Source organism: Panulirus ornatus, chromosome 14 (genome assembly GCF_036320965.1).
Source record: "Panulirus ornatus isolate Po-2019 chromosome 14, ASM3632096v1, whole genome shotgun sequence".
Taxonomy (NCBI): Eukaryota; Metazoa; Arthropoda; class Malacostraca; order Decapoda; family Palinuridae; genus Panulirus; species Panulirus ornatus.
Genome location: NC_092237.1, coordinates 47,922,826 through 47,937,371, shown reverse-complemented (window position 1 = coordinate 47,937,371; position 14,546 = coordinate 47,922,826). Strand labels below are relative to the sequence as shown.

The following is a 14,546-nucleotide window of genomic DNA, read 5'->3' as shown; positions in this document are numbered from 1 at the left end:
TTTGTCGCAGTATTTAGCATTAAGCTGGGGTTTTTTTTTTCAGCGTTTAGTGACAGCTTCGTTTTATCTACTTATATAAGTTCTAACGTCTATTTCAGCGATTTTTGTAAAAAAAAAAATGTAAATCAACTCCGAGAGAAAACTTTTATTGTAAAAGATTCAGGGAGTGGTCTGGAACAGACACATTACAGAACATGGTCGGGTTATTCTACACAATATTTACCCATCCACATTCAGTACTAGACGCGTTTCAGACCCAGCTGAAGCATCCATTCGTTTAGAGTCTTAGCTTGGTCGACTTATTGGTTATATTTAAAAGAAAAAATACAAGGGCCAGCTAAACAAGATACAATTAATGACTAGGCATAACACGATAAAATGTATTGCAACTATTGTAACTGTTCTCTGACAGATAGTGACATTGAAAAACACCATAACTCTGCAAAGGATGAGAGAGAAGAGCCATTTAGCTTTGAAAGATAAAGAATTCTCTATTGACAAAAAAAAAAAAAGTCGAGACGGATGTGTTGTACGTCTGCTTACAGCAAAGATTTGTAGGTCACTTGACTGGTGTCTAAAGTTAGCTTACAGGCATTGATATGGTGAAAGGACTGAAGTATAGATCAGAGCGCAAGGTAATTTGTTTTCGCTACATTTTATTGACCTGAAAATGATGGTCAGAAAATGTAGACTCAGCAATGAAGTATTGACGTTTCTGTGACAAAATCATCAAGGACTGTCATAATATATTCTAATGCTAAAACAAAAGTTAACTTTTACTGCATGACACTGAATTCACTTGCTATATGAAGCCATACAGAGTCTAGAAATAATGCACTGGAGCTGCCAAGACTCACTACAGCTAGGGCTAACAATGCATGAATGATGACGGATGTACAGAATACAGTGCATGTGAAGCTAAAGACTGAGGTTCCATATTTATACTCATTAGATGTATGTGTCACTCCCTACATCAAGCAACGTTTATTGCAACCCAGGAGCATCTGCACGTAACCCAGATGTTTTAGTTAATGACACTTTCTCGAGGTCTTTGAGGCAAACAAGATCAAAGGGGCTTTAAAGTGATCTAAAGGACCCTTTGAAATTTGTGACGACTTATCAAACATGCTGCCCTCGTCAGAGTAATGAATCTATTGTGGATTGAGCTCAAAATTCATTTTGACTCAACTACAAAAGACGAACGCTGTTCGTCTTCACTTATAATTCAATGCTTTGAGATTCTCTTTGTTTGTTAAACATTCACGAGAAGAGTTTCTCATCAAGCTGTTTAAAGTGAATGATCTTACGTCTACCAACTCCGGCATTAAACCTAATGGTTTAATAACATTCTTTTTACGATTTTGACACAACACTGCTTCTGAGCAATCAACTGGATGAAGCAATCAACTGGATGAGGCTTAGTATTACTGTCAGGCAATGTTATGACAAATTCATAGGTTTACGTATCATATATGTTTACTGTTTCATACAATATTATCGTTGTATGACCAAAATGAGTTGCAGGCCTAAAAACAATCAAGGCACACATTGGTAACACCTCTCATGCTGTAGTCGCCATGTTTGATAACAAGCTGACGTAATCAAGGCGAGCTGAGGGTGCCACTGCCTGCAAGTTGAGCTCAAAGCGACCGAAATGTTCGCACTAATGATGTATTGATTATGTACAGGCTAGCTCTGTCTGCCCTCACCAACGAAGGGTTCAACAATGAGTAAACCTTCCCAGAATTGAGTGTCTAGTATTCGGCAGCCTTCCGACCAATAAGCGTCTTGGCACGCCGTTTCCATAGTAACGAATGCGGTGGTGCCAAACGTATGAATACTTCAAACTATAGGTTACGGTAACGTGGGACACAGCTGTGCAGGGCAGCCACACCGCCTTCCCGTTTACACTCAAGCTAACACCAAGCTATTGAGGCAAGAGCCGTGAAAAGAAAGTGTTTTACAAGTATAACTTAATCAGTGCTTCATAACAATATGCCGTATGTTTTAGTCGAGTGATAAGAATGACCACCAACAGGAAAAGAAAGATTTTAGAGGAACACAGGACATTTAACATGAAATGGGAACAGAGATTTCTCTTTATTGAAAATAATGGAAAACCGCAGTGTCTAGTGTGTTCACAGGTTCTAGCTGTTTCGAAAGGATACAATGTAAGTCGACATTATAACACTCTGCACAAGGCAGAATATGACCAATATGTTGGAGAATCGCGATTTATTCTTTTGAAGGACTTGAAAAGCAGATTTAAAAAACACAAATCACTGTTTACAATAACTAGTGCGGTTCAAACTGCTAGACTGGCTGCGTCTTACCAGGTCTGTCTGGAGTTAGTTAAAAGTAAGAACTCTTTTAAAGACGGAGAAATTGTGAAGCGATGTGCAGTTAGGATGGCGCGGGCGTTTGGGGACGAAGAAATGGCTAAGAAATTCGAGAGTGTTATGCTGTCTCCTCAAACTGTTGCGAGAAGAGTAAGTGAAATGAATGAGGCTGTTTCTTCCAAACTGAAGTCTGTCGTTGAAAACTGTAAATTCTTTTCACTGGCATTGGATGACAGTAGTGACGTCAGCAACATCAACCAACTGCTGATTTTCATACGAACCATCGACGAAGATTTCTCAGTACATGAAGAACTTTTGAAGATGCATCCCTTAGGTAGCAGTACGAAAGGGTCTGACATTGTAACAGCAGTGGTTTCTGTTGTTAACGAGTTTGGAGGGTTTCACAAATGTTCCTGCATTGTGACCAATGGATCTGATGAAATGATGGGTATTAAAGCAGGTTTGGTTGGACTGCTGAAAAAGAATGGGGTGGACTGTGTGATTCTTCACTGTATCATGCACCATGAGGTGCTTCACAGGAGGTACAAGATGAGCGATGTCATGGCCAGCGTAATCAGTATAGTGCATATCTTAAGAGGCATCAGTAAAACTGACAGAAACAAGAAATTAATATCCTTTTTAGAAAAGCTGAATGCAGAATTTAGTGACATGCTTCCAAACTCTAATGTCAGATGGGCGAGTGCAGCAAGGTGTCTGCAACATTTCTTTTCTCTTAGGAAAGAAATTCTTTACTTCTTTCAAAATGAAAACTGCGGTATCTTAAGTCACTATCGAGAGCAGTTGCACGATGAAAGGTTTCTTCGCTCCCTGGCATTCCTGACAGACCTGACTATGTACCTAAACATGCTGAACGTGAATTTGCAATGTAAACAACAGAATGTCTCTCAGTTACTGCAACACACCGAAGCATTCCGCAAGAAACTGAAGCTATTTAGTGCCTGTCTTAAAAAAAATGATGTTACTCACTTCCCTTGTTGTCGTGAGTTGTTGGCTGAGGACAGCACAGCCGACTTTTCAAGCTTCATAGAAGTAACAGAGAATGTTTCTGCAGAGTTTGACAAGAGATTCACCGACGTAAAATCACTGAAAACAAGTCTAGCATTATTCAACAATCCAATGGAAAGTGATATTGAACATCAACCAGCAGATCTTCAGCTAGAGTTGTGCGACTTACAAACCAACTTCTTTTTTCAAACAAAGAAGAATGAAGTCCATGATCAATTCTGGAAGCTAGTCTGTCGTGACCGTTTCCCAAATTTACGGGACTTTGGGCTCAAGATGTGTTCGATGTTTGGAGGTACATATATTTGTGAAAATACCTTTTCGATGATAAAACACATGAAAGCCAAAACTTGTAACAGGATTGAGAAGAACACACTAGATGCATGCCTAAGACTTGCAACAACTAGCATTAGTGTTAATTTTGAAACACTGGTTCAAGTTCAGCCTTTAGCCAAAAATTTACGCAAAGAGGTAAGAATAAAAAGATATAATTTCTATATGATGTACCTTTTCTGTAAGGTTATCAGTAACACCAATGTAATTGATATGGGTTTTGTATTAATGGACAATGTTAACTGTGTACGTGGCCGTCGATGCTGAAATTCTGGAACCTATCTACACAGATTCCATTGATTTGAACCCTTTTGGAACTCCGAGTCGGCGCACCCAGCAGCTTGTTCGGTTATAAATTCTACTTCTAGAACATACTTATTAAAGAAAAAAAAAATCCCTTCCAACAAAATCCACCAATAACTGAAATAATGGAAGAAGTATGTCGACCAAGGAACCTCGGCCCAACCATATCACTGATGAGTAACATTAGACAAAACCTGTGAATCATATTTTTAAAGATGTAGACTAAGGAGTAAATCATAAGAAGAGAGGAAACTGTTTGTATATCAAATAGTAATAACCTTCACAGTTTTACGAAATTTATAGGTCAGCTACGTAGTTGCAAAGGAAAGCAAACATAGCAATGAGAAATTATTGTGATGAAATACTGTCAGTCAGAGACTTGTGGCACAATATTAACATCAGTTCTTATATGTGTTACTCTTTATTATTATCAAATAATTCCATGCCTTGATAATTCTGCCGGGAAAAGAATGAACTTAGTAGATGTATCCAATATGGCTCCTCGATCTTGGCCTATCACTATATATATATATATATATATATATATATATATATATATATATATATATATATTGTCGCTGTTTCCCGCGTTTGCGAGGTATATATATATATATATATATATATATATATATATATATATATATATATATATATATATATATATATATATATATATATGAGAGAGCTTGGGAAGTGAGTCAGTTGTTGTTCGCTGATGATACAGCGCTGGTGGCTGATTCATGTGAGAAACTGCAGAAGCTGGTGACTGAGTTTGGTAAAGTGTGTGGAAGAAGAAAGTTAAGAGTAAATGTGAATAAGAGCAAGGTTATTAGGTACAGTAGGGTTGAGGGTCAAGTCAATTGGGAGGTGAGTTTGAATGGAGAAAAACTGGAGGAAGTGAAGTGTTTTAGATATCTGGGAGTGGATCTGGCAGCGGATGGAACCATGGAAGCGGAAGTGGATCATAGGGTGGGGGAGGGGGCGAAAATTCTGGGGGTCTTGAAGAATGTGTGGAAGTCGAGAACATTATCTCGGAAAGCAAAAATGGGTATGTTTGAAGGAATAGTGGTTCCAACAATGTTGTATGGTTGCGAGGCGTGGGCTATGGATAGAGTTGTGCGCAGGAGGATGGATGTGCTGGAAATGAGATGTTTGAGGACAATGTGTGGTGTGAGGTGGTTTGATCGAGTGAGTAACGTAAGGGTAAGAGAGATGTGTGGAAATAAAAAGAGCGTGGTTGAGAGAGCAGAAGAGGGTGTTTTGAAGTGGTTTGGGCACATGGAGAGAATGAGTGAGGAAAGATTGACCAAGAGGATATATGTGTCGGAGGTAGAGGGAACGAGGAGAAGTGGGAGACCAAATTGGAGGTGGAAAGATGGAGTGAAAAAGATTTTGTGTGATCGGGGCCTGAACATGCAGGAGGGTGAAAGGAGGGCAAGGAATAGAGTGAATTGGAGCGATGTGGTATACCGGCGTTGACGTGCTGTCAGTGGATTGAATCAAGGCATGGAAAGTTGTGTAGGTATGTATATTTGCGTGTGGGACGTATGTATATACATGTGTATGGGGGGGGGGTTGGGCCATTTCTTTCGTCTGTTTCCTTGCGCTACCTCGCAAACGCGGGAGACAGCGACAAAGTATAAAAAAAAAAAAAAAAAAAAAAAAAATATATATATATATATATATATATATATATATATATATATATATATATATATATATATATACACACACTTTCCCGTTTCCCGCGTTAGCGAAAAACACCATGAACACGAAAAAAGGCCACATCCATTCACAAGCTGTCTTGTGTAATGGACAGAAACCACAGCTCCCTATCCACAACCAAGCCTCACAGAACTTTCCATGGTTTACCCCAAACTCCTCACACGCTCTGGCTGAGCATGTAAAGCAACTGCTGCAGCTACAGCTTGAATTAGCCAGAAAGCCAACAAATGTAGAACCAATTTTCAGATATGGAGACAAGAAATGTGCTTCGCACTACCGCTCCATGAGTCTACTTGATTCCTAGGTAGGGCGCTGGACAGAATGAGAAAAACCATCTATTTCTTAGGAGAACATTTTTAAATAACTGACCATCAACATAATTATTAGAATAAAGATCCTGTTTAACAAATCTGACTGAAGTTTTTAATGTAATGACAAATAGGATTCCAAAATACTCTCAAACGTTGCATACTTGGATTTTCACAAAGCCTTTCATAAAGTAACATACTAAAATTGCCAAATGAAATTAAAGCTCATAGCATTGGAGATAAAAAAAAAAAAAAATGCATGTTTATGGTGACTGCCTCTCCTAATGGAAGCATAATCTGATATCATATGGGAAAGTATCTTGCATCATGTACTTCCTCATCCCAGACACCCTACATCTGCCATCCTATCATATAACATTCAATATTCAAAAGTCCTTCAAAATACTAAATTTTCTTTTAACCTCTTCTTTGCTTGTGACCACTTTCCCATCTAGTCCTTTCAGTGATCCTCCCATTTATTCTCTTGTTCTCAATATTCACCTCCTTCCAAAACATTTTCTTAATATTCTTAAATTTTACCAATACTCTAACCAAATCATAGGTGACTTTTACAAGTTTTCTTCATTTGAAATTCATAAAAAAAACTCATTTGCACAAAAAATTACTATAATCTCTGGAATCAGCATAAAGTAATTTACAATAGCAATTTTCAACATTTTTTTGAAACTTGCCTCCAACAACCAGTGTTGAAATATTCCATTAATGTACGTGCACTTTAGTATTAATTTGACCATTCTTAGGAAATACATAACAAATGATTATCTTGAGAGTATATTTTACTGATTATAAAAAAACAAAAGATCTAATTGCAAAATTACGATGATTTTATAATTAATAAGCAGCCTAGGCTTGGACCTACTGAGAAGCAAGTAAATGTTAAGTGTGATGTTTGTAATAGTAAGTAAAAGAGAAGTTTTGAGTTGGCTTCTTTCCTTCATTTTCATATCTGATGTGGTAGGGAAAGACTGCTCACAGAGATATTTAAAAGATTTAAAAGAAAACTCTGATATTCCTTCATATCTTTAATGCTATGTTATTCATATTCTGTTGTCACTTCAAGCCAGAAAGGACCTCAAACATTTTCTTGAATAATATTCTTGCAGTGTCAGACTGATTGAAAAGAAAAATGAAAGATGTAATAAATCAGAGGAGGTGAAGGAGTAAAGCAAAGAATAAAGTCAGAAGACAAAATCAAAGATATCAAACAGGCATTAGGAAGGAGCAGCACTGTATAGAGAGGGCAGGAGTGTTACAAGAGTGACTGTAATGCATTCAAATGTACATGGATTAACTGTTAGTTATGGGGGAGGTGCAATTTACATTGTTGGCACCATGGAGGGAAGGCATTTTGCCTGGTGAGGTACATGAAAGAATGGATAGGAAAAGAAGAAAGAGGAGGGAAAGACTGATCTTAGTAAAGGATAGCATTAAGTTTCAAGAAATAATGGAGGATGGCCCATTTACACAGTGCATAATGGGAAGAGTAGCTGTAGGGAAGAAATGTAAGTTGTGTTAATATTACACAATCCTCCCCAAAACCACAATGATCCAGGGCAAACAGACAATGATGAAATTAAAAGAACACAACAGGATGAAACACTCTACTCTCAGAGATGGTAAAGTACTGATAGGGATTTCAATTACAAAGAAAGACTGGAAGAATTTGGATTCTTATGGCATTAGGAAGTTCAGAGTGTACACAGGAAAATTTCCTGCACCAATATATCAGTGACCTTCCTATCTTATCTTATCTTCACGTACACAGTGCTAGCATGGATATAGTGTGAACAATTTATATGATATACCAACTGGAAGTGGTGCTCATGTAATGCTCAAGTTTGACTGTGGTAAATAATGACATTAAAAGAGCTTAGGTAAAACAAGACATAAAAAGATATAATCATGGAAATTACACAAACAACAAAATCTATTGTGACAGATTGGCAAAAGGAGTTCAGCAGCCAAAAACCAGGGCTTTTTGATGAAAGGTTCTGTGAGTAGAAAAATTGGCACTTCAAGCATCATTTATAAAGGGATTGATAAGAAGTGAAAATGGTTTAATAAGAGATGTGAAAATGCAAAGCAGGTTTGAGTGCCAGTGGCAAAGATAAGGATGGCACTCCAGCCAGCCAGCATCTGCAAATCATAAGAGAGCAAGGGATGAGAATACCAGGATAAGAAGAAACAAAACTTTTGAAAAGAGTATAGGGGTTAAGGCAAGAGAAAATCTAAAATTTTTCCATACATTCAACAGGAGCATCTATAATTTAAAGAAAAGCTAATCAGGCTTAGGGATGGTGTATGGATATGTGAGGAACTAAATAATAAGGTCAAAAGTATTTTTACAATGGAAGACACTATAACCCCAACATCACTGAGATGGAATGGGATGGAGGGTTTAGAAATTATTGAGGTACCTCAAAAAGATACGAACAGAATACTAAAAGGTCTTAACCTGAACAAAGCTCATGGTCTTAATGAAATTTCAACATATCTGCTGACGATATGTACAGATATGCAAGGCAAACCACTTGAAATACTCTTCAAGATGTCAGTGGTGAAAGGCAAAGTGCCAAGGAAATGAAAGAGGACAAACTTCACACCTATCTCCAGGAGAGGAGACCGAGAACAAGCACTGAAATACAGACTGGTCTCTCTAGTGAGTGTGGTATGTAAGGTTTTGGAAAAAATATTAGAAAGTAATTGAATGACTTTCTACTGAAGCGAAATTAGTTAAGAAATTTTAAGGAAAGGTCACGTCTACCAAATCTTTCTACTGAAGCGAAATTATCTAAGAAATTTTAAGGAAAGGTCAAGTCTACCAAACCTCTTAGAGTTCTACAAGAGAGAGAGAGCCCAGTCTTAGACAAAAGGGTAGGCTGGGTGGAGTGTTTGTATCTAAACTGCTACAAAGCATTTGACAGTACTGCATGGGGAGATGATTTAGATAGTGCACCAGCAGGAATAAGGATGAAACTCCAGAGGAAAGATTATCCTCTCAGTGAGAGGATACAAAGAATGTACTCCAGAGGATCCTTCTCCAAATGGATCAAAGTGACCAGCAGAGAGCCATTGTGTTCTATTATGGGACCAATGCTCTTCCTGATCCATGTAAATGACATGCCGGAAGGGATAGACTCCTACCTGATTAAGTTTGCAGATGATGTCATGGTCATGAGGGAAGTGTAAGGTAAGGAGAATTGTATCAACTAACAATGAAACCTAGGCAGATGATACGTGGTTAGTGAAATTCAACCCATGCAAATGTAAAGTAATGAGGATAAGGACAAAGAGAAAGAAGGGCTCACTATAATTACTATCTAGCATGCAATAAGTTGTAGGATTCTGAGTGTTAGAAGTACTCATCAGAGTCCCATACCATAAAGTTTAGATAATCTGCCTGCGGGCAAATATCAAAAAAATCAGAAAATGCTTAGCATATTCATATACTACTTAAGGCCAAAGTAACATACATGTGCTTCTCAAATTTGGTCACTGCATCTAAAGAAGGGCAAAGAGGTAATAAACAATGTTCCGAAGAGGTCAACAGAGATGGTAACATTATGAAGACAACAGAGGTAAAGGAAAAAGCTAAAAGCTTAAAGCTTGCCCATCTTGGAAGAGAGAAGAGTGAGAAGTGACCTGATCACAGCCTTAAGTGTTTAAAACAGACCAATAACATAGAAAATGAACAGTTCTTTGACAAATGTAGGGATAGAGCAACCAGAGGACATAGCATGAAATTAAGCAAGAAACATTAAAATAACAGTAAAGAACTACTTTTACAGTAAGAGAACGGAGGATGAATGGAACAGAATGACTGAGGATATGGTTACTGCAGAGCTTACGTAAATCTAAGATGAGTTCCAGGAAAGAAGGTTCATGAGACGGGAACCCATGAGTGGTAACTGCCACCCACTTAATGATTTATTCATGATATCCCTTTTTGATTTTTTGTTGTTTTATTTTGCATTTTATGAATATTATGATGTCAAGATGTGTTGTATTAGTGTCTATTATTTATCAAAATGCATAAATAATGGTCCTATACAATGTTTTTGATGATTACAAGCTGGCAACACGTGGCTGCCAAGTGTGCCTTGAAATCCAGCTTTAACATTGGTGTTCTTTACAGTTTGTTCATCATGAGTGTATGTTATGTATCACATAAATACAGATTTATATAATAAAATTCAATGTCTGTGATGAGTGCTCATACATTGGTAATGCAGTGCTACTCAGCATCCCTGTATATCTGGTTATCTCATTTTTTCTTGCCCTATACAGTTCTTTCCACATTTTGAGAGTATGAAGAAAGGATTCTGTTGTGCCTAAAGTTTATGCCATCGTGTAAGTCATCAACCGTCAATACTGTATTTCAATTTTCTACCCCTCCTCCAAATATGCCAGATATGGAAACTATGCTTGAGAGAGAGAGAGAGAGAGAGAGAGAGAGAGAGAGAGAGAGAGAGAGAGAGAGAGAGAGAGAGAGAGAGATGTACTGTTAGTGCTCCTAGTTTCTTCACTATGCAGCCAAAGTGTCTGGAAGATAATTTTTTTTAGAACACTAGAGAATGTTCGGTCCATGGATATTGTGACTGCTGCTTTGAAAGGGTTAAGGAAGGCAAGAGGTGTGTGTTAGACAACTGAAATTATATTGTATATGGGGACAATGTGTTATTAAGGGGTTGAACCAGGGCAAGTAAAGCAATCGAGGTTAACCTTGGACGGGTTTTGTGAGTCTTGGCCCAAGATACCAGATTATGGTCTAGGTTTGTTGTACATAGGAGCAAGATGTGCTGATAAAGCTTACTATTCTTCCTATCCTAACAAAACCATACTAATAATATTGCTGTGGGGGGGGGAGAGAGAGAGAGAGAGAGAGAGAGAGAGAGAGAGAGAGAGAGAGAGAGAGAGAGAGAGAGAGAGAGAATGAAAAGGAATTACAAATAGCTTTAGAAAGACATACCCAAAGGATTTACATTATTTTCTGTAGCAAAAAATATCACTAATGGCAAATATTTCTTTCACATTACACAAGAATAATGACACTGATTATTTGAAGTAAATCAATTTTGGAGATAAAATTTGTCACCCTTATGTTGAGGTTTAGAAGCACCCTTTACCCATAAGCTGGCTCCCTCAGCAATCAGTTAAGAAGTGTTAAACATGCAAAATTCAGAAGTTAACTGACACATATAAACTCAAAGTCAAACCCTAGTGGAAAAGGCTAGACAGCATAGTACGAAGAGGTGGAAAGGATAAAGTTTTAGTAATGGCTTAGAGTATGTCAACTATCAAAGCTCATCTGCTGATTTCCATGCATTATGATTACTGTTAATCAGCTTTCTTAATAATATATGAATCCTGTCCTGTCATTGGTCTGACTATGTTTGAGATGTTGATTCAGTTTTTAATGAAATAAATCACTGAGCATGCTCTACAGACAGTTAGGAATATTTTGTGAAGAAAATGTGCACATCTTTGAGGATAGTCTGAAGTTTTGCTGAACATTTTTCCTAGTAACTTTTTTATGAATGATGTGTTAACTCTATGTAGCTCAGCTTCTTGGTTGCATTAATATGGGGAATTGTCATCTTTAAGCTACTCTAACTGTATTTTAAAAACTTTAAAGTAATTTAAGTCTGTTAACTATTTTAAACTTCATTTCATTTTTGTAATAAAGAGCAATTAGTGCACTGAGGCATTTCCATATTTAAAACTTTCTTTATCTTTTATAGGATGAGGAGTTGGTCGTAGATGAAATTGCAGCAACTACTGATGATGGTGAAGGGCGTGGTTGGCTGGATTATCATATGACATCCAATGAGGGAGCATTCATAAAAGATGAGCAACCAGATCCTGATGTGGTAGTGAAAGAAGAATATATAGAGAGTTTTTAATGTACCAGCAAATGGAAGAGTATTACAAACACCTTTCATCTAAAAAACAAGGAAAATGAGAGAAAGTAGCTAGGAACTGGAGAAAGAATAATAAAAGGTTCTGGAAGGAAATAATTAGTGTAAGGATGGTAGTCTGGTCTTTGGTCAAGAAAGCTGAACAGGGTATGCTAAAATATTTCACATATATTGAGAGGATGAGTGAAATAGACTGGGTTAGAGGATCTTGTGTGTCAAAAGAGGAACAGGAAGATTGAGAGGACTGAAAGGAGGGTTTGGGGTATCAGGGCCAGAACATTCACAAGAGTAAGAGGTATGCATGAGACAGAGTGACTTGGATAAGTTTGGTATACTGGGGGAGTGTGACCTACTAACTTTGGGCTGAACCAGGGTATATGAAGTGGTCTTAGTGCTGTGCAATATTCTGTGGAGCATAGCTGCGGATGGTATGACCTGGTTTCAGTACAATTTACATGACAACTAGGTATTTGATGTATGCAAATCAGGCTACAGTTCATTTTATCCTGCTCATGGCAGTATGAATGTTATCATTCATGTAAGTACAGCAAAACTTTATTTGCTTTGAGAGTTCTTCAAAACGTTCAAGTGTAATGGGATACTGATACCAGTTTATCCACCGAGATACAAATCCTAGAGATTATGGTTAGTAGTTTATGCCACAGTATTAATATTAAACTATACAGCAGTACTATATCAAGAATGCTAATAGTTTTTGTTATTTGAATCACTGTAGGTTTTAATAACCTATGTGAATGATAGACAAGCTTCTTATATTACTGGCTTAAATACTACTTTTTTTTACAGTTTTATATTACTGTGCAACACCCATTTATGAACTTATTTAAAATTAACTTTGACAGTAAATGCTTTCCTTCTGTTCCTGTTCTGCAAGAGGCATGGTTCTGTCATTTGTTTCACAAAACCAGACAAAATCACACATACTTAGTTGTAGGAAATACACATCTCAGTGGCAGCACTACAATATACAGGGTGTTTACTAAATAGGGGACAGAGATATGTAGTTGATGACTGTTTGAAAACTTTAAAGCTTCTTTTGTGTGACTGACCAACGTTTTTACTTATTTTGCTAATGGGAAAGAAGTTTTAACGCAATCAAAAAAAGAATTCTTCATTTATTAGACCAAAGACAGTAACGGGTCCATACCTATTTTCATTTGGTGGTTAAGATGTGAGAACACATGAAATTCTAATATTGTAATTTGCATTGTGTCAGTAGTTGATGAGGGGCTTGATAGATTTGGAAATAATCTGTTGTTGAAGGGAAAGAATATATCTTATGTACAGTTCATTGCAAGATGGTTATGAGGAGGAACTCATCCAGTTCTGTACTACTGGTAATGATAAAGAATGGAAATGTAAAGTGGTGGCATTTTAATTCTGCTTCATAGTACTTCAGTACCTTTGGACCTGTATGAGAAATAAGAGTATTTTCTTTTCTGTACTGCTTAAATATCTACAGGAAAAGTGGCAGTTATAATCCCAAATAGGGTTAATTCTATCTACATCTCTGATGCCCATTCCAATTGGAACTCACTCATAGGGCTGGCAACAGCAACAGAGTCTCCATAACTAGTGGACTCCACTGCCACTTCTTTTAGCCTTTCGTGCCTCACCCTTAGCAGGCCATTGGCAGAAGGCAACTCTTGCACAATATCTACTGAGGCTCCTACCTAATGTTCCAACAGATTACTTTTATCTAATGCTCCTTCAAACTACTTCTACCTAAAATTTCTACCTGATGCTTCTGCCTAAATGTTCCCACCTACTACCTCTATCCACTGCTCCTACCATTTTGCCAAAAGGCAGGGATAGGACATAGTGCTTACCACAGGAAAATCTAGACTTAAGAAGAATGAGCTGTGTGAGTTAAGAGTTGTCAAGTGTTACATATGACAAGGAGAGATTGTATGTTTGTGGACAGAATGCCAGTAGTCCACATGTTGGTGAGGCAGAAAGAAAAGACAGCTACCTGGGTCAGAGGATTGCAGCTTGAAAACCACTGAAGTGCTGACTCACAAACCAGATGTCACTAACCCTCCCAATACTCAGGCGGGTAGTACTGGTAAAATACCTCCCTTATCGTTGGCTGCCTACGAACTACTACCTAACAGGATTCATGTTTGCTTTTATAAAGAACTCAGTATATCAACAAGGCAAGTGTTGCATACGACGTCTGTGAGCCTATCTTTTGTCATCTCAGAAGCTGCTGTCTATCAAGATAACTTCATTTTCTCATATTTATACTTACGAAATCAAGAAAATATGATTGATAGAAGTCTACATAAGATTTCTAGGATAGTAGGACAATTACTGCAAGCACCAACATTAAATTTGAATTATGGGATGAAAAACAAAAAAGACAAACATATGAACTGACGGAGTATGTTCCCCCTCAAACAACTGCATCATCATTTCCATCCTCAGAACACCAAAGATCGATTTACTAATCAAAAGATATTTTAGGGTATAGTGAAACTGCACGTCATGGTTGACATCAAATTAAGTTCATTACACCTGTGATCAACTTAATTTGACGTCAACCTCGACGTGCA

At 37.5% G+C, this 14,546-nt stretch overlaps 1 protein-coding gene across 1 annotated transcript; it reads left to right on the top strand.

The window, feature by feature from the left end:
* The first annotated feature begins 1,849 nt into the window (after positions 1 to 1,849).
* LOC139753383 (general transcription factor II-I repeat domain-containing protein 2A-like) lies at positions 1,850 to 12,832 on the top strand. Its single transcript, XM_071669816.1, has 2 exons — positions 1,850 to 3,833; positions 11,794 to 12,832. The coding sequence occupies exons 1-2, from the start codon at positions 2,025 to 2,027 to the stop codon at positions 11,953 to 11,955; spliced, it is 1,971 nt and encodes a 656-aa protein (XP_071525917.1). The 5' UTR covers positions 1,850 to 2,024; the 3' UTR covers positions 11,956 to 12,832.
* The last annotated feature ends 1,714 nt before the right edge of the window (positions 12,833 to 14,546 follow it).

Bases quoted from the DNA above. Each gene is read 5' to 3' on its own strand.
- LOC139753383 (XM_071669816.1), top strand. From the start codon at position 2,025: ATGACCACCAACAGGAAAAGAAAGATTTTAGAGGAACACAGGACATTT. The intron at 3,834-11,793 runs GTAAGAATAAAA...TATCTTTTATAG, and splicing joins CCAAAAATTTACGCAAAGAG to GATGAGGAGTTGGTCGTAGA.